Source organism: Microtus pennsylvanicus, chromosome 7, assembly GCF_037038515.1.
Source record: "Microtus pennsylvanicus isolate mMicPen1 chromosome 7, mMicPen1.hap1, whole genome shotgun sequence".
NCBI classification, from domain to species: Eukaryota; Metazoa; Chordata; class Mammalia; order Rodentia; family Cricetidae; genus Microtus; species Microtus pennsylvanicus.
The window spans coordinates 94,586,763-94,607,412 of NC_134585.1; the positions used below are offsets into that span (position 1 = coordinate 94,586,763).

Genomic DNA, 20,650 nt, shown 5'->3' on the forward strand with positions numbered 1-20,650 from the left:
GGTTACTAGGGTCACAAATAGAACGAGGTCAAGAATGGCAGCTAAGTGCTCCTATTTTTTTTTCTTTTGGACATATAGTTCTTTTCCCTAAGTTTTACCAACTTTGGGTTTTCTTTGAGGATACAAGGCTGACTGTACCCAATAGCAGTGAGCTTGGTTTCCCAAAGTCAGGCATTAGCTTTCGAGCCCTTGTTGTTCCTTTGGGTGCATATTTTTAGCACAGGCATTTGTAGCTGTGTTGGCATGTGCCAGTGGCCGCGCCCTCTCCTTTAGGCACCCTCACATATATAGCATATTAGCCCCAGTGCTATGACAGCATGCGCATAGTTCACAAGCTGGCAGCGAGAAGACAGTGCAGTTGTTACTGTCAGTTTAATAACAAGCTGTAACATCACTAGTCAAAAAGGAATCACATTTAATAATGACCACGTTTTAAACTATTTGGTCTGCACAAAATTGGATCACCAGAAATATACCTGTAAGATTACTCCGAAATTAGTTTCTTTCATTCCATTTCTTTTTGATTTACCAAGTCTGACTTTTAACAACGAAAATTAATTGCAACCATGAAATATCTTATTCTTCTGGTATTTTTATTTAACTCATTATGCAATTTATTTGTGGATCATGCTCATTAAAAGTGGTTACAATTAATTGATGCTATAAATTCATTTGCCATTAGTTTTTTTCTAACAGTAAAATGAAAATGTAAAGTTTATCATTTTAAAACTGCCAAGTTATTTTTTATGGCATAATTGTTGGATCAGTTTCAATGTTAGTTTAAAAGACCTCAAGTCATACAATTTTTAAACATCCCCAAGCTTTGCACTCATTCTTTCTGCAACTTAAGCAGCATTGTATTTGCAGGAGACTGTTACAGTTATAGAATTCTGTAGATAGTGTTGAACCTAGAGCTTATTACAGATTTTCACAATGTTCCAGCACTCTAAAATACAACTAATTATTAGCTTGGTGCTGTCGATTATTATTAATTCACTATTGTGAATTTATATTAATTCAGCAGCCCAATGGAAAGATTTGAAGTGGCCCTCAAAGGAAAAAAGAAGAAACTTAAATATTTAAATGCATTGCATCGAAGCAATTCAGTTTTGACATTTTTCTTTTAGATATGTCAGTACAAAGTACATCTTGTTTTCAAGTTCCTAAAGGATATTCTTTTTAATGCAATCATATCCTATTAACTGGAACTTCCCAACCTATTTTTCTTTTTAATTAAAGTTTAAGAAGCCACGGGAGTGGGGGGCTCTGAGTTGTGTTATAAATCCGCATATATAAAGCTGTGCTTGGGTGAGGAAATGGAACAAGATATGCTGGGCTCTATATTACTATTATGTAAGTGCAAATCTGAAAAGCAGTGAAGAGTGCATGGTTCAGTGCTTGATTCTGTGCACTCCCCAAACACTGTGGACAGGGGTAGAATGAATGAAAAACGAGTTAGATTTCTTTAAATTTCAGTACCCAATTATTTGAATTTTTTGTATATATTCATTTTCCCCATTGGGAATCAATTGCAATGCATTAGTCCTTGCATTCATCAATTGAATACAATCTGTGTATTTTTCCTAGGGCTCAGGAGGAGCGAAAGTCTGTCTGAGAAGCAAGTGAAAGAAGCTAAGTCTAAATGCAAAAGCATCGCTCTCCTTCTAACGGATGCTCCCAACCCCAACTCCAAGGGGGTGTTGATGTTTAAGAAGCGGAGGCGGAGGGCCCGGAAGTACACCCTAATCAGTTACGGTACTGGCGAGCTTGAAAGAGAGGAGGAGGAGGAGGACCAGGAGGAAGGTGACAAGGACGAGATAAGTGAAGTCGCATTTCTTGGAACGAGCGAGTCAGAAGTGGATGAAGAGTTACTGTCGGACCTTGACGACGACACACAAGTTGTGAACTTCGACTGGGATTCTGGACTGGTGGACATTGAAAAGAAACTGAGCCGAGGGGACAAGATGGAGATGCTGCCAGACACCACAGGCAAGGGGGCGCTCATGTTTGCTAAGCAGAGAGAGAGGATGGAACAGTTCGCCGCCCAAAACGAAGAGGAGAAGGCGGGTACACTGCCAGGCAGAGAACCAGACGGGCTGCAGACAGACGGGCTGAGAACCGTGACTTCTTATCAAAGGAAGGAAGAGGAATCCGTGAGAATGCAGAGCTCTGTGAGTGAAAGCTCCATCCAGATGGGCTGTAGTCTTGGCAATGTGCCACAACAGAATGGCTTCAGTGGCATTTCTGAGACAACAGGGGCTCAGAGGATGATCCCTATGAATAGAACCGCCAAGCCCTTCCTGGGAACTATGAACCAGCCAACAGCCCCCTTCTCCCCAACCCGGAGTGTGACTAGCCCCATGTCCGACTTTCCTGCCCCGCCACCTTACTCTGCCGTCTCACCTCCACCTGAAGCCTTCTCCAGAGGGGTAGCAAGTCCAATCACTGGCCCAGCACAGCCCCCGCCATGGCCCCAGCCTGCTCCATGGTCACAGCCAGCGTTCTATGATTCTTCTGAGCAAATAGCTTCCCGGGATGAGAGGATCGCAGTGCCGGCGAAAAGAACAGGCATACTGCAGGAAGCCAGAAGGCGAGGCACAACAAAACCCATGTTTACGTTCAAAGAAACCAAAGTGAGCCCCAACCCTGAGCTCCTGTCACTTCTTCAAAATGCAGAAGGTAAGCGAGGCACTGGAGCTGGAGGGGACTCGGGGCCGGAAGAAGACTATCTCAGCTTAGGCGCAGAGGCTTGTAACTTCATGCAAAGTTCTGCTAAGCAGAAGACCCCACCTCCCGTCGCTCCAAAGCCTGCAGTCAAGTCATCCTCCTCACAACCAGTAACCCCAGTTTCTCCAGTCTGGTCTCCAGGAGTAGCTCCATCCCAACGTCCTGTCTTCTCCACATCAAACCTACCGAACCCACCACAGGTCACAGCTGTGTCCTCCATCAAAATAGCCCAGCCTTCCTGCCCTCCTGCCCGGCCTGCGAGCTCACTGAACCTGGCCGGTCCCTTCAAAGGGCCCCAAGCTGCAGTCGTCAGTCAAAACTACACACCCAAGCTATCGGCACCCACACCGCAAGTAAATGCTGCTCACGCTGGTGCCGGGGGACCATCCAATGAGCTTCCTGGAATGAGCGGGAAAGGAGCCCAGCTGTTTGCTAAAAGGCAGTCAAGGATGGAGAAGTACGTGGTAGATTCCGACACGGTGCAGGCCCACGCAGTTCGGGCCCAGTCTCCTACACCATCCCTGCCAGCCAGCTGGAAGTACTCCTCGAATGTACGAGCACCCCCTCCTATGGCCTACAATCCGATCCATTCCCCCTCATACCCACTGGCTGCTATCAAGTCTCAGCCACCTACCGCCCAGGCCTCCAAAACAAGCAAGAAAAAGGGCAAGAAACCGCTTAACACTTTGGATGTCATGAAGCATCAACCGTATCAGCTCAACGCGTCTCTGTTTACCTTTCAACCTCCTGACGCAAAGGATAGCCTCCCTCAAAAGTCAACGGTCAGGGTCACTTCAGGCCCAGCCGTGAAGCATGCCCTTCCTCCCCGACAGGTGAATGTTGGCTCTCCCACCAATGCGCAGGCTTCGTCTGTGTACTCAGTACCAGCCTATCCCTCTCAGCCGTCCTTCTTCGCGGAGCCCACCTCGCCTGTGAGCGCATCCCCAGTTCCTGTGAGTGTTCCCACCTCGCCGAAGCAAGAATCGGCTTCCTCGTCCTATTTTGTGGCACCAAGGCCGAAGTTCTCAGCCAAGAAAAGCGGTGTCACAGTCCAGGTGTGGAAACCGTCGGTTGCGGAAGAGTGATCTTGTAGCTGAAGCTGAGTGTCCGCTTTGCTTGAAATGAATTGTTTGCAGTGTTGAGTCCCCAAGAAAGCTTAGCCGATCCTCAACTTACGTAATTTCAGATACCTTACCTCCCAGTCTGGGTCCAAGAAGCATAATAATATGGTTTTGGGTCAAAACCCCAACTCAGTGTGACTTAAAATATATTTATTTTCTTTCCACACTTACATCTATCTGTGATATCCCAAAATAGGCATGTGCCATTACATCAAGTAAGCAGGATACTTAGGTAATTTTAAGCTTTAGCCAAAGACAGCAATCAGTGTATCCAAGCTTGGAAGCCCAGCCTTTATGTAACATAGCTGTGCTCCCCTAGTGGAAGGGCTCCAAAGGGTGAAAATACAGCATGCTGGCTGAGATTCCCCTCAAGTCATTCTTTAGTCCTATTTCTGGTGTTAAGGAAATAGGAAATCTCTGGAGGGCAGGAATCAGCTCTGGCCAGTCACCTCAGATGCCTGTTCTACCCCAGAGAAGGAACTCAAGAGACTTGTTGGGATTTGTATAACTTAGCAATAGCTTGCAAGGAGGATCTTAGACACAGGCATTTACTTGGTATTGGGCCCCTTACTAGCTATTCTCACTCACTTTACTCACTCCAGAAGACTTATATAAAGTAATTAGGACAGGGCGAGAAACCTCGTTATCCTTAGAAATGGCTTTCCGCGGTCCTTGCCCAGTTCCTTGGGGAGCTGTGAGGGTATCTCCCATTGCCCATGATAGCACGTGTTTGTTTTCCTCAGCTGAGGCAAAGGGGGAGCACAGTAGGGCAAAGGAACATCAAAAGGAGGACAGACAGAAAGTCACACATGGCTCCTGTTTTGCTTTGAGAAGCCACCTAACTGGGACTGAGAGGGTTACTGACCACGGGAGCTGGTGCGTGGAGACAAAGCAAGAACCGTTGAGAGCCTGTCCGGGTGACCTCATAGACTTTCTTCTCCTGTTCAGCTTGCTCTTGACCCATGCTTCCTCTAGTGTCCCTTGCAATTCTATTCTTGCACCTTTATTTTCTTACTTGCATTTGATGAGCCAGCATAGTTTTGAGCAAGGTTACCTTGTGAATTTGGATTGGTTACACACCATGTTGTCATCCAGCTGGCGACGAGGTTAAGAATGGCTCCGATCGCAAACCTGAAGACCTTTCTCATGTCTATTTTAAGTCTGGGCGCAACCAACCATGGAAACTATTCATTGTGAGTTGATGGAGAGGAGTAGAAAGCAGTTTTGACAGCTCCAGGGAAAACCGTCTGCTGTGGGCAGGGCATGGATGTGTCTAGAGATCTCATGTAAAGACTTTCCCGGTTTGAGAGAACACAGTAGCATCCAGTCTCAAGATACCTGTATTCCTGCCTTCCTCTGTCACCGCCTTTCTGCTGTCCTATTAAACTATTACCTTCTTTATCTGTCCCTTGTATTCCTTACGGGCTTTGCATATGACTTTGCTCTAATCTTAATCATCTCCCTAAGGTTTCTCTTACAGCATCTGCATTTCCCTTTGGAGAGTACCCATTTCTTTTTGGGAGCATCCGTTGTCAAACTGTCAGTTTTAGGTATTTGCAAAATGTAGGGAGGAGTAGGTCAGCTGCCGAGCGGTGGAACTCGCTGTCCTGCAAAGACTCTTGCCGAAGACCAACCCCTTAGACGACAGTGTGTTTATGTTACTCATTGCCTGTATAGGCAGCTCATAGAATGGCATGAATTTTTTTATCTTATGGAACAACCAAAAATCACTTAGCATGGGTTAGAAGAAAGACCTAGAACTTATGGGTGCTCTACCTGACGGCTGACAGGTAGTTAATTTGAAATCCTTGGTTCCAAAGAGCTCTTGCTAGTAGTGACCCCAAAGTATCCACAGTTCTGCAGTGGTTTATGGTGTTCAGTAATAACATGTGTCCTGACTGTGCTTCCTGTTGACCAGTGTTCTTGGCACAGCCACGAGCTGCAGTCCAAAACCAAAGGCACAGCTACCATGGCTATGCTGTCGTCTTCTCTGGAGACCCCTTGTGGGTTTAGAAACCCCTCTAAGAGACATGCCAAACATACAGACTCAGTATTGCCAGTTTTTACAGGTGGCCCAGGACCACAGGGTCAAGGGGTGGAAGTTAGATGAACTCACCAAAGACCAGTGTGGAAAGAAGGCCAAACCAACTCCCTGAGGAAGATGGGCTTCCTCCTCTTCTCCCTCCTCCAAGGAGCTCTGCGTACCCCGACTCCTGTGTTGGAGTTATGGCAAGGATGTCAGTGTGGAAGGTAGGAGGTTAGAACTCTGGGTTCTAACCACTGCTGCACCCACCTTCAAATCTGAGTCCTGACTTTGCTTGGGTAGAGGTTTTTGGGTCAGCTGTTTGGCTGGGTGGGGAGTATGGAAAAGTGGTTTCCTTTTTTTCTTTCCTTTTTGTTTTCTTGTTGGTTGGTTTTGTTTTGCTTTGCTTCCTCCTCCACTCTTCAGGAAGTCAATTTTTGTTGTCAATGACAGCGATGACAGATCCCTGAGCACGCCTGTACTGGGTTCCTGAAGAACTGTAGCCAGAGCGACCCGCTGCCTGTTTATTCACTGAGAGGTACTCATACCACTGACTGGCTGAAGGGCTATGCTAAATTCTTCTTCTGAGAGTTTCCCCTCTCTTCCCAGGGGGGAACATGGTGCTGGGGGAAGCGCGTACAACGTGGAAGATTCTAGGAGGAAGGCAGATAGCATACAAATACAAGCACAGCATTGCCCCACGTTCTGGAGGGAGTGCACTGACACCTGAACCCAAGAGCACTCACTGGCCTTTGATACCTCGATAATATGTGTGTTTTTTAATACTTCGATATTAAGTGTGCCTGGTGTGGAGAAGGGGCGACACACAGCGTGTGTATTTAGGCTATCCACTGACACATTGTTAGAACTAGCTTTTATAATGTACATTTGAGTGACCGCTCTCGCACGTGGAAAATGGCACTATCTACAAGGATTGTTGACGATGACACCCACCACCATCTTATTTAATATGCATAAGAAGCAACTGGTTTTCAGGCACATGAACCATGTCTAAGCTCCAAATAGTTACTTAACGTAGGCTGGCATCTTTTAGTCTAGAACGGTGTTCTCAGCCTTCCTAATCCTGCGCCCCTTCAGCGCAGTCCCTCATGTTGTGCTGACCCCCCGACCGTTACGTTACATCACTGCAACTTTGCTACCGTTATGAATCATGATGTCCATATCTGATATGCAGGAGATGTGGAACCGTCATTCAGCACCCAAAGGGGTCTCGGCCCACAGGCTAAAAATGCTGTCTTAGTTGGTGCTGACCTCTCTCAGTGTAGAACGGCTGCGGTTTATCCCACAGCCTATTTGCTAGCATCCATTGGTCACATCTGGGACACCAAAAACAAAATCCTCTTCAAGAGATGCATGAGCATATGAGACGACTTTCCCGACTGCAGTCACTGTGACAGAGGACGCCAAGGGTCCTTGTTACAAACCTCTCTAGGGCATGTCCAGTCATGACTACTCAGAGCGCCGGACTCAGGGTGGTCAGTACTTACTGGGTGTCACCTCAGTTACTTAGAGCAGAACCCACAATGCCCCCAGCAGCCGTCAGGAAGGGTGTTTGAAATCAGTCCTCAGCCAAGCGCCTGTTTTCTCAAATGCTCAATCCTGGACATGCTTTCGGAAGGAAATATGGAGGACACATTCAACTCTTGAAATCAGAGTTGTTGAGTTTGTTTTTTAAAGTTTAAACACCACACACACATACATACACACATATCATGAGAAAAGTATGTGAATTCCAACAACCAATATTCCCGGAAACACTGACCTTCTCCGGTCTTGTGTCCCATATTTCTGGACTCTGGGGGACACAAAGACCTTTGTGAGCACTTCAAAGCTGCTGGAGGAGTCGACAAGCATTCTGGGAAAATGCCAAGTGAAATTCTTCTCTTGACTTCCTACCAGGGTTGGCCTCGAGCCACAAAGCAGACCAGTAAATTCCCATAGGGCCCTGACACCACTTATCCCCCTGTGAGCGCCCATCTTCCACAGGACCACTGAGACATAACTGGTTCCTTGACGTGATCAGGTGAAGCCTGTTTCCAAAATTATTAAAGTGTGTGCCCATGTGATATGCGCTAGCAATCTAGAACTCGGCACCCAGAAATCAAAGATCTACCCAGAGGCAACTGGATGAAGAGAATTTTAACACTGTCAAATCCGGGGTTAGGGGTGTCTCTCAGGTATGCCAAGATAGGTTCCCAGGTTCAATCCCCCAGATCACTGTGAGGAAAAAAAAAACAGTCAAATCCTATCAGACACTTATTAGATTACTGATTTCATCAGAAGTTTGGGAGCTAACAGGGTACAGTCAAGACTCAGAGGGTGGCTTCTGCTGGACCCTATAAGTGACTTTTCTCATTATGGGCACACACATCAGTTTTTGCTTTTATTTTTCACTGTTTTTTCCATGTAAAAATCCTTGTGGGGGTCTTTTTTAACTCATTCTTGCTGCTATAAGGTTGGTCAGAGTCCCGAAGCCAACTCTCCCGAGACCTGCCCTTCAGCCTTCCTCTGCTGATGGGAACACTCAGAGATGTCCCAGCACACTGCAAAGATCTGATCCCTGGGTCCCCGCCTTCTCAGCTTCATAAGAAACGTCCCTGGTATGTTCCTGAGAGACAGTCTAAAGGCCAAGGGCTGCAGTTGGCCCTGCGTGGGAAAGAAATGCGCCTGGTAGGAATAAACAGGAAAATCTTCCTCTCGGAAGTCGACGTCAAAGAGTACAGGGTTGTCTGTTGTTACACTTGGGGGAGGGAGCGGTATTTTCACACACCAGACCACCAGGAAATCAGGACTCTTGGTTATATCAGGGTGGCCGTTCTCACAGGTTCACAGCTTCTGAGGGGATAGGTTGAAGGCGGAAGGCAGACAGGAGAATTAACGTATCAGTCATCTGCTATATGTCAGGCAGTCTGTGAAATATTTATATAAACTGTAAAGATAATACTGTCTTTTTAAAACCTTTAGCCGTCAGTCCGCTGAGTATCCTTTACACACTATCCTTTTGACCAGTGGTCCAGGTAAGGCCTGTAGCATCTCTCGTGCCCAGTTCATGGACTGTAGATGGGATTCCGAGGCATAGAGGCTAGAGACCTTGCCCTAGGCTGTACGCTGTGAGCTAGTGTGCCCTGGATAACTCAGTGTGCAGCCTGCCTTCTTAAGCCGTGTCACATTTACTCCTTGGAATTGCCCCAAGAGCCGAGGTGTTTTCCTTCTTTATGAAACACCTGAAACTCAGAGGAGGGTACTGTTTGCTAGGTCTACCGTTTAGATCTACTGACCAAACTCTAAGATGTTTCAGTTCTTTCTTGGGCTCAAAAGAGCTACTGAAGTTTTTGTGGTAGTTCTGATCTTGAGGTAGTGCACAAGTCTTAGCTATATGCCTGCCGGCCAAGGCTGTACTCTCCATACAAGACTGTATGGTTTCCACTGGGTTCTCACTCCTTAAGACCCCTTAGTTGTCTGTTGGGCAAGCAAACTCACCATACAGTTCCCTGTGCCATATAAATGGCTTTGGCCACAATGAGCGGCTTTAGGGAGGCCCCCACTTTCAGCATAAGACAGTCCAAAAGTTTATATGCTATGACATCTTGTCAGAAATGAAAATAATAAATCTCTCAGAAATATCTACTTTATAAGTTTAAAAAAAATGGCTCTGACAGTGAGATTGTGTGGCTGGGTTACATGGGCGGGCTAGGCAAGGGGTGTGATTTAGATGGTAGATTGGGACTGGGGATGTAGCTCAGCCGTACATCACTTGCCTAACTTGTGTAAGGCCCTGGATTCAATCCCTGCAATGAAAACAGTAAAGTAAAATCAAAATAAAACATACCAAATCTGAGAAGAGGGTTGGTGATGTAGGGAAAAGAAGTACACACAAGCAGATAGGCCGACTAAGACAGTCCCCTGGCTTTATGCCATCCTGACCATGTGTAGCTCAAAGAAATGTCCTACGAGGCAGTCTCCAAAGTTGGATTATTTCAAAACCCATAACTCTTGGCATTTCAACGGTGATTCTGGGCAGAATAATGAGGGACTCAACAGTTCCTGATGTTTCAAAGAATACAAGTACTTATCCCTGGGATGCTTGAGAGCAACACTTCCCGTTGAGCCAGCAGCCACCCTGGATGTACGCGGAGGCATCCATCCCTTCCTGCTGTGCAGACCCCACTGGAAGATTCCCCACCACACACAACTATCGCTGTCCTCGTCAGGGTTACTACTGCTGCGATGAAACACTATAGCCAAAAGCAAGCTAGGGAAGAAAGGCTTACACTTCCACATTGTAGTTCAGTATTGAAGGGAGTCAGGATAGGAACCCACACAGGGCCGGAACCTGGAGGCAGAAGCTGGTGCAGTGGCCATGGGGGGTGCTGCTTATGGCTTGCTCCCCAAGGCTTGCCCAGACTGCTTTCTTATAGAATACAGAGCCACCAAGCCTGGGATGGCAGCACTGACAATGGGCACAGCCCTCCCCCATCAATCTCTGATTAAGAAAATGCTCTAGAGACTGGCCTGCAGTCTGATCTTACGGAGGCGTTGTCTCAATTGAGGTTCTCTCCTCTTAGATGACGCTAGCCTGGGTCAAGTTTACATAAACTTAGCCGGTACGGCCCCTGTCAAATAATTCCCTGCAGCCTTAGTCCACACCTTACACTTGAGGGGAATGTGCCAGACCAAGTCCGCCCACCAAGCGCCCACCAAACGCCCACCAAACGCCCACCAAACGCCCACCAAACGCCCACCAAACGCCCACCGCTTCTAGGCTCAGAAGTTACCAGAGCTGTGTTCATTGGTTTCAGGACAATAAGGGGCCAAGAGAAAACAGCAAAGAAAGAAAACCCTCAAAATTTAAAGAGAATGATACTAAATAACAAAAATTTGTGCATTTTATAAAAAAAAAAAGCCATGTTTGGGGGGTAAAGTATAGCTCAATAGCATAATAACTGCCCCGCAAGTGTGAGGTCTTGGGTTCCAAACTGAGGGCTGGAGAGGGGATAGGGACATGATTTGATTTGGGATAATAACAAAATAATTGCTCCTTAAGTCATTGATTCTCAACCTTCCTAATGCTGCAACCCTTTAATATGGTTCCTCATGTGACCCACAGCCAAAAAATTATTTCATTGCTACTTCATAAACTATAATTTTGCTACTGTTAGGAATCGCAGAGCAAATATTTGATATGCAGGATATTCGATAGGCAACCCCTAGAGGGGTCATGACCTATAGGTTGAGAGCCGTTGTCTTAAGTGAACTCCATGCAGTACATGAATAATACATGTACACTTGGAGCATACAGAGTCACTCCCCCCCCCATTTTTTTTTTATTTTTGATGTAGACTCCCACTGTGTATCCTTGACGGCCTTGAAACACACTACAGAACCCAGGCTAGCCTGCAATTTTTCTGTGATCCTCCTGCCTCAGCCTCCAAAGTGTTAAAATGACAAGTGCAGGCCACTGTTCCCAGACCAGGGGCCCATTTTATAGTGGTTAAGAGTGTGTTTTTCATGGCCCGAGAGATGGTGTAGAGGTTGAGAGCTTTTCCAGGTGACAAGAATTTGAATCACAGCACCCACATAGCATGGCTAACAACTGTAAGTCCAATTCCTGGGGATACAGTGCCCTCTTCTGGCCTCTGGTGGTACTGCACACTTGTAGTACACAGACACATATGCAGGCAGGCTAAAAATAAGTAATTCTTTAAAAAAATATATAGTGTGTCCTTGGAGCAAAATTGCCTTCAACTTAATCCAACCCTGTTTCTTGTGGGTATCAAGGCTTTAAACAAATGACTGTGCCTCTCCATACCCCAGGATCTCAGCTGTGGAATGCAGCTTACGCAAATGAATGTGCACTATATGTATAGAGCAACCACTCACATATGGAAAGCACTTAGCGAGTGTTAGATGTTGTTATTTCTATTAACAACACACCCACCAGAAACCAGAACTGTTATTTCAGGAACTTTGCAGGGAAATGTTACCAGACAAGATCTGTGGGTTCTTTGTTGGCATGAATCTCACTTTTAGGGGAACTCCCAGCACTAGGGGAGTGTGTGTAGTTCAGTTGTTTACCTGTGTGCACAAGGCCCGCCCCCACATCAATCCCTAGCTCTGTAAAAGCTGGTGTGGTAGTGCGTGCTTGTGATGCCCACCCTTGAGAGGTTGGTGCTGGAAGAGCAGGAGTTCAAGGTCATCCTCAGCAACGTAGGGAGTTTGAGTCTAACCTGGGCTAGAGACCCTGTCCAGTATCTGTATAAATCTCATATGAACATCAGAAATCCATTTCCCAAAATATTTGAGAGGTCCATCTTCATTGATTTTTGTTGTTTATTTTAGATTTGTTCTTGCTTCTGTAGCTCAGGGTATCCTTGAAATCCAGTGTTCTGACCTCATCCAGAGCTTCAACTACCTGTGTTCCGTGCCCTCCCCCAACCTGGCCAGGCCACTCCCCACCCGGCCAGGCCCACTCCCCACCCGGCCAGGCCACTCCCCACCCGGCCAGCCTCACTCCCCACCCGGCCAGGCCCACTCCCCACCCGGCCAGCCCCGCTCCCCACCCGGCCAGGCCAGCCCCGCTCCCCACCCGGCCAGGCCACTCCCCACCCGGCCAGCCCCACTCCCCACCCGGCCAGGCCCACTCCCCACCCGGCCAGGCCCACTCCCCCCCCCCCCCCCCCCCCCCCCCCCCCCCCCCCCCCCCCCCCCCGCACGTTTCCTCTCTGCTCAGCTGCTTTCATTTTTCTGCTTTCTAGTCCCCAGGTGTGCTGGCATAGTTTCAGTGAGCATTAAGGCGAGACCAGGATGAATTTTTGAGATAATCCTTTGTAATATTTTTGAGATAATGTTAATTCAAAACAATGCTACCGATAGAGTGAATATGTTACCCTTAGCAATCTGGAGAGTACTCTTTGTGGGAGAGATCTTGGTAAGTCAAATATATTCTCAGAGTAAAATAGACAGCCTTCTGAATAAGGTTCAGTAGGATCACCTGTCATATAGAAAGTGGGACACCCCTACTCGCCTTGCCCAAAGCCACCCAAGCCTTCAGTGTGCTGACCGCACCCTCTGACTGGTTCACTGCTGCTCACTGTCTTGGGCCTGTGGCAATCACGTAGGACAACGAAGGGTCAACAACCCGACCTGTTTTGCAGTACTTATGTTCCTTGCCTGAGAGGCATGGTTGCTTTCCAAAACCACAGTGAAACTCAGGCCTCCACAGGGCAGGCACCCAGCTCCCAGGAAGGCAGGGAGCCAGTCTGAGAAGCGATGCAGGGAGGGACCTAGCAGCCCAGGAAATTTTTGTGGATTTCCTGGAACTTTGAGAATGTTTCTGAGTCAGAAGCAGAAGTCAGAGCTCAGAAGACTTGATCTTTAAAAGAGTGACAAATCAAAACAAGCCTCGATTTGGAATTTTTATTTAGATCCAGCGTACTTTTTCTTTCGAATATAATTAAACTGACGTCGCTTAGTTTTCCTTGTGTGACATCTAGTTACAGTCAAACACAACACACAACCGGGTCCTAACAGCAATAACAAAACCCAAAAAGCCACACCTTGGTCTTGTGTTGGTTTACCTGTGGTCATTTTTCTTCTAGTGTGCCCTCAACAGCCAGCCACTCCACCTAAGATCCGCCACAGAGCAAGCCGAGGCAGGACAGAGCAGGTGGCCAGAGAGTCGTAAATCGGTCCTTCAGAATCAGGTTTCAGGTTCCTTCCTTCCTCTTTCCTTCCTTCCTTCCTTCCTTCCTTCCTTCCTTCCTTCCTTCCTTCCTTTCTTTCTTTCTTTCTTTCTTTCTTTCTTTCTTACCCCTCTCAGCACCAGTGGATGGTGGCCTGGTCACCTGGCCTGCCTGTTAATGTTTGTCCTGTTTGGCTAACTGCAATTCTTCACGGTGGCCTACTATGACCTCCATAGATACTGGAATCTCAGTTAGGAAATGCCTGCTTCTGAAGCCAGCTTAATGGTGTAAACTGATAATTCAGCCTGAGGTAGGTGGAGGTAGGAACAGAGTTCAAGGTCACCTTCATTTACAGAGAAGTTTGGAGGCTAGCCTTGGCTTCACGAGACTCTGTCTCAAACCAAACCAAGAACTTCGCACTGAAAACTTCGTGCTCAAAGTGACTCAGCTCCACCCGTAACATTGAAACAAAGTAAACGTATCACTCCAAATATTTGCTTTTAATTTTAATTTGGTACTTCATCAACTCAGTGAGACTAAGTCCTTTGTACATAGCACATTTGTTTGAGTAAAGTGTTGTCTTTTTGGTGTTTTTATTTATCTGGAGCTTTGGATGGGGATTTTTTTTTTATGTTTTGGAGACAGCACCTCACTCTGTGGCCCAGTAAGCAGGGAACTCCAAGGAATCCTGTGGGTTCTGCATTTAGAGTGTAAAATGGCAGGATGAGCCACCGTGCCTGGCTCACTTTCTGGTGTTTTAACACTTGGTTTTCCAACTTCTATTCCCCTAGGATAGATGGGTGTGGGGCCACACCTTAGGAACCTTCTTTACTAGATCTGGGTGGGAGTCAGGAATTTGTCATCTAACATACCGACAGGTGATTTTGGTACAAACTGCTTGGGCACCATATTTTCTGAAACCCATTTCTAACATCTGTCAACTTTACTAATTAAGACTCCTAAGGGTTTGCAATCGCTCCTCCTTGGGGGTTGTGGACAGACGGGCTCTGAAGCTGCCTAGAGGCACTAATGCAAACGATGCGTAATGTCCACCAGGTGGCAGCAGACGCTTCCCCACTCCCAGAGCTTTGGTCATGTTCTTGGCTCAGCAACTGACTTCCAATGTTGTCCTTGCAGTGTAGAAGAAGAATGGAGATTTTTATCAATCCTAGACTGCTCGTCAAAAATGAGTGTAAATATTTTCAGAAATAGAACACAAAAAATATGTATGTATGTATGTATGTATGTATGCTTAAATATTTACACAGCAGTTTGACAACAGGAGCATTTAGCAAAACAGCAGTAATAGGCTCTTCCCTAGACCCTATGAACTCCTTACCCTTGAATTATTCACCAGGTTTGCAGTATCATGCATGCATGAGTCTCTCCTGGGGAGCAGTGCCCAAATCCAGTGAGAAAGCAGCTGGTTTCATCTGTGTCAGTGTTAAACCACTGGGCGTGCTCTGACTGGCTTGTCAGTATTGCAGCATGCAGAATTCAGCACAGGGTGAGACCACTGGTGTCTTGCAGCATTGTTTTGGAGCCTCTGGGACCTCCTTGACTAACTCACAGGGAAGTGTCTTATCTGGCCTTGAGATTTCTGATTAATAACCCTGTCTTATCAATCCATGCAGGGTATTTCTGCTTAAGCACCTTTTAAGAAACAATTGCGTACTTTTATATTGACTTATAAAGGAGTAGAACTGGATAAAGATTTTTATGTATGTTTTGTTGCATTTAATCCACGTCTGCCACTCTTCAGTCCACATACCCCATCTTGATTAAGCCTCTAACCCCAACTTTCCCCCCTCTACTTTACCATCCCTACATTATATTCTACCACCCCTACATTCATTAAGGTCTCTTTTCCCCCTCCTCTCATGAGCCCTTTCTGACTTTTGGGGACCTTTTTACTTACTCCAATTTAAAGACACAAATCAAAAATTTCAAAGTTAGGCATCATGTAAGAGAGAGAACATGTGGCATTTATCTTTCTGAGCCCAAATTAGATCACTTAGTATACTATTTTCCAGTTCCATCAATCTCCCTGCAAATTTAATTTTTTTCTTTACACTTGAACAGAAGTCCATGGGGTATATAGAACACATTTTTGTTACCCAGCTGATGAACAAATAAACTGACTCCACTTCCTCCTATTTTGTGGCCATGGCTGAGTGAGTGTCTGTAGTAGGAAACAGACCTTTGGGTGTATTTATAGGAGTGGCTTTAGTTCCATCATACAATAGGTGTAGTTTTGGCTTTTTGAGAAACCTCTGTTCAGATTTCTAGTGGCTTCACCAACTTGCACTCCCACAAACAGCGAATAAGTGTCTCCTTTCCCTATATCCTCGTCAATGTTCATTTGATTTGTTAATGGGTAATATTGTGTCTTAGATTTCTATTGCTGGGATGAAGTATGCTGATCAAAAGCACCTGGGAGCAAAGAGTTTATTTCATCTTATAGCTCTCCTGTCAACTGTATCACTGACAGAACTCCCCGTAGGAACTCAAGGCATAAACTGGAGTCAGGAACTGAAGCAGAGGCCATAAGGAGCACTGCTTACTGGCTCGCTCACTATAGCTTGCTCAACCTGCTTTCTTATCTACCCCAAAACCACCTACCAGGGGATGGGACAACCCCCAATGGGCTAGGAACTCTCACCTCAATTATTAATCAAGAAAAGAGCCCCACAGGCTTGCCTACAGGCTGATTGTATGGAGGCATTTTCTCAGCTGAGCTTCCCACCTCTCAGATGGCTCTAGTTTGTGCAGAGCTGACAAGACGCTAGCCAGCAGATGGAATCTCCAGGTAGTTTTAATTTGCGTACCTTTGGTAGCTAATGCTGTTGAAAACTTTTTAGACTGCTTATGGGCCATTTGTATTTCTTTTCAAGAACTCTCTCGGTTCCACAGCCTAGCTTTGTTGAGTTGCTTTCTTGATGTTTAGGTATTTGAGTTTTTTGACTATTCTAGATACTAAACATCTATTAAATGTATAGCTTGCAAAAATTTTTCTCCTACTCAGTAGGCTGCCTATCTCTTCAGTTGACTGTAGTAGGAGGCCATTTGTTTGTTCTTGGCTGCTTAGACCCAAAACAACCACACAGAAATTGTATTAATTAAATCACTGCTTGGCCCATTAGCTATAGCTTCTTATTGACTAAGTCTTACACCCAAATTTAACCCATTTCTAATAATTTGTGTATCGCCACATGGCTGTGGCTTACTGGCTAAAGTTCCATCTGGCTCAAGCAGGGCTATATGGCTTCTCTCTGACTCCACTTCCTTTCTTTTAGCATTCAGTTTAGTTTTCTCTGCCTAGCTCTGTTCTACCCTATCACAGGCCCCAAACAGCTTTTTTATTAACCAGTGGTATTCACAGAATACAGAAAGGAATCCCATATCACCTCCCCCTTTCTGCTTAAATAAAAAGGAAGGTTTTAACTTTAACATAGTAAAATTACATATACCAAAAACAGTTATCAAGCAAGAATTACAGTTACAATATTTATATCTAATTTATCTTTTATCATAACTAAGGAAAACTATATATTCTTCAACTCCACCAAAGACTCCAGAAAGATATAATATTACCTAAGTAAATAGGAAATGCAATGTAAGCAACTCCAAAACTCTAGAATTGACAGAGACATCTTACTGCCTGGACAGTCACCCAAAGTTCTTCTGTACCATTGGGGCATCCATCTTCAGCCTACAGGTCCATAGTATCCAGCAGACTTTTCCATGAAGCAGGAAATTTCAAAGACAGTTCTGCCTATATTGGCAGTTTGTCAGTCACTTTCTTCTGTGTCCTGCAGAATGTCTGGTAGACTCTTTCATGAAGCAGGAATCCCAAAGGACCTTTAGGCAAGTTTAGCAGTCATCTCTCTATGGATCCCACATGTCCAGCTCACACAGCATAACATCAAGCAGTCCAGGCAAGTGCAGTTTCTTGTCCAAATGGCTAGCAAACTCTTTAAGTAGCCTCTTTGATGTCCCTCTTCCTCTTGAAGTAACTGGTGCTTCCAGGAGCAGATGTGACTCAGTGTCATAAAATGTGCTAAGTTATTAAAACATTTTAAATGCCATATTCTGAAGGTCTCCAAAAGATTTGAAGAATACCTATCTATCTGAAATACATCTCTGTAATCTAGAAAATCTAAATAATATGACTACAAGCTTGACTATTATAGATGATTATCTATTACCTATATTTCTTAATTATACATTACATTTTTAAATGAGATGCACAAACACTATACCTTAATCAAGAGAAGAAATATACATATATCAAAATTGATCTTAAATTTGTATCAATAAACCAAGATCCATACCAATGCAAATCTCTATAGCATATCTTCCTTTAAATGTAAACAAACATTTATAAACAATATTTAGCATAGTTCTCAACAAACTGCTTCCTGATTTTTGTTGAGCAACATAATTTTGGGGGCATCTTTTGTCCATCAAAATACATTAGTCCAGAAGGAATTCCACAGGTTCTCATACTCTGTGGAAATAAAAGAAGAGCCTCTTTTCCAAAGCAACGTATCCTTAGACTCAAATTTTGAAGTCAAGATATTTTTAAAATATATATGTTGGTTACTTAGCTCTTTACAGTCAAAAAATTCAAAGAAAACACAATAATATAAATAATTCTGACTCTCTGTTCATATTTTATCTTCGTATGGCTTGTTTGTATTTATTCTATTACTTACTATTAAGGTGTTTCATTAAGTTATTTATTTAAATCTCTCCAATTTTTAAATATAGGCACTTAGAGCTTAGAATTCCTCTCTTAAGACAGCTTTAATTGTATCTCATAGGTTTTGATATGGTATGCTGTAATTTTCATTTGATTCTAGGATTGTAAATTTTTTCTGTCTTGGTTTTTCTAAGGACAGTATCCATTCACTGTTCAATAGTTCATTGCTTAATTTCCATAAGTTTGTATATGTCCTAGGGTTTCTCTTGCTATTGATTTGTAGCTTTAGTCCATTATGATCAATAGAATATAAGAAGTTATCTCAGATTTCCTATATCTGTTAAGAATTGTTCTGTGTCCTAGTATATGATATGTTTTAGAGAAATCTCCGGACTCCCAAGGAAAACATATATTCTTTATTGTTTGTATGGGTGTTTGGCAGGTGCCTATTAAGTCTATTTGATATATAATGTCACTTAATTCAGAGATTTCTCTGTTTAGTTTTTATTTCAATGCTTATCAGCTGGAGAGAAAAGAATATTTATGCCACCCACTCCTATTATACTGAGGTTATTTTGGTGACTTCACATTTATTAGTGGTTTTTTTATTTTTATTTTTTCCATGTAATGTGGTGCAGTTGTGTTCAGGCTGCTAAGTTTAGAATTGTATTCTTGATTGATCATTCCCTTAGTCAGCAGGAACTGACCATCTTTATCTGTTTTTAATAGCTGGAGCTTCAAGTTTATTTTGTCAAATATTGGAACAGTGACACCTGCTTGCTCTGTATGTCTGTTTGCTTAGAATATGTTTCTTCAGCCTTTCACTCTAAGGGAGGGTCTGTCTTTTGTAGTGGGCTACATTCCTCAGGAACAATAGGAGTTTGTTCCAACCTTTTGATCCCATCTCCTAGTCTGTGTCTTCTGACTGAGGAATTAAGACCACCAGTGTTCCAAATTGTTCTTTAAAGATGTGTATTAATTCCTATCATTTTGTTAATATTGAATTTTTCCCCTCTTCCTCTCTTGCTTAGCTATTATTATAGTATGGTTTATTCTTCCCAGTGGCCTGATGTATGGGGACTTTCCCCCTTCAATCTGAAGAATTTCTTTAATCATCTGTTGTAGAACTGACTCAGTGATTATAAATTCTTTTAGTCTATTTTTGTTATGGAAAGGTTTTATTTTCCTTCAGTTATGATAAGTAGCTTTGCTGGTTAGTATGGGCTGGCAGATATTTCAGAACTTGAAATACACCATTCCAATCCCTCTGGTGTTTAAAGTTTCAGTTGAATAATCTGCTATTTTCTTAGGGGCCTGCCCTTGTGTGCAATTTTTTTTGTTTCTCTCTTACTGTCTTCAGTATAGTTTTTGTTCTGTATATTCAATGCTTTTATTTTAAAATGACAAGTGAGGTTCTTTTCCAGTCTTGTCTGTCGCCCCCCCCAAATACCTCCTGTGTTTGTATACTTTTTCTAGCTCTATAAAATTTTCTGTTATGATTCTTTTAAAAATGTTTTCTATACATTTAGAATGAGAGTCTTCTTCTTCTATTGTATACCTGAATGTTTAATCTTTTCAGAGTATCACATATATCTTTGAATTCTCACTAGTATCTTTTTTATTATTTTATTATCTTACTTTTCTGTTGCTATGAAGAAACACCATAAAAGAAAGCATTTAGTTGAGGGCTTGTTTATACTTTCACGAGGGAAGCCTTGCAGCAAGCAGGCAGGGTGGAGGAACAGTAACCAAAAGCTTGCATCCCATCTGCAAACAGAAGACAGAGAATGCCAGAACTAACTGGGTATGGCATAGGCTTTTGAAACCTCAAAGCCCATCCCCAGTGACTCAGCTCCTCTAACAAGGCTGCACCTTATCCTTCCTAAGCAGTTCGCCATCTGGGAACCAAACATTCAAATACGGAAGCCCATGGAGGCCATTCCCATTCAGACCACCACATCTATCTCCGTCCTGTGGGGTTGTTCTGTGCCTGCACAGTGTCGTCAAGCTCACCTCTTCTGTCCTCACCTCCATCCACTCTGTTGCTTTTTCCCCTTCAATTTCCAGTGTTCTGGATTGGTGTTTCTACCTTTGTTGAAGTCCTTGTTTATTTTCTGCATCACCAAGAAGGAAATAAGGAAATGTCATCCAGCCCCTTGTGGCTTTGATCACACTCAAAGTCATTCTTTTGAGTTCTGGGTGGGGTTTCATCTAACCCCATCTCACCAAGTGCCGTTATTGTAAAGCTAACACGTATAGAAAGACCTGCTGTGTCTTGTTTTTGCTGGCTTTTTTTTTTCTTTTATGTGATGTTGGAATTTATGCATCTGACATTGTTTTGTTATTTGGTTTAGTTTTTGATCAGCTACTT

General features: G+C 44.2%; 1 protein-coding gene across 1 annotated transcript in view; it reads left to right on the forward strand.

Moving 5' to 3' along the window:
* The window catches only part of Synpo2 (synaptopodin 2), a 142,464-nt gene that overhangs the window by 105,323 nt on the left and 16,491 nt on the right, over positions 1-20,650 (forward strand). The window contains exon 4 of the mRNA XM_075981460.1: positions 1,588-3,782. Coding sequence (XP_075837575.1) covers positions 1,588-3,782 — 2,195 coding nt within the window. The remainder of the gene's footprint in view (positions 1-1,587; positions 3,783-20,650) is intronic.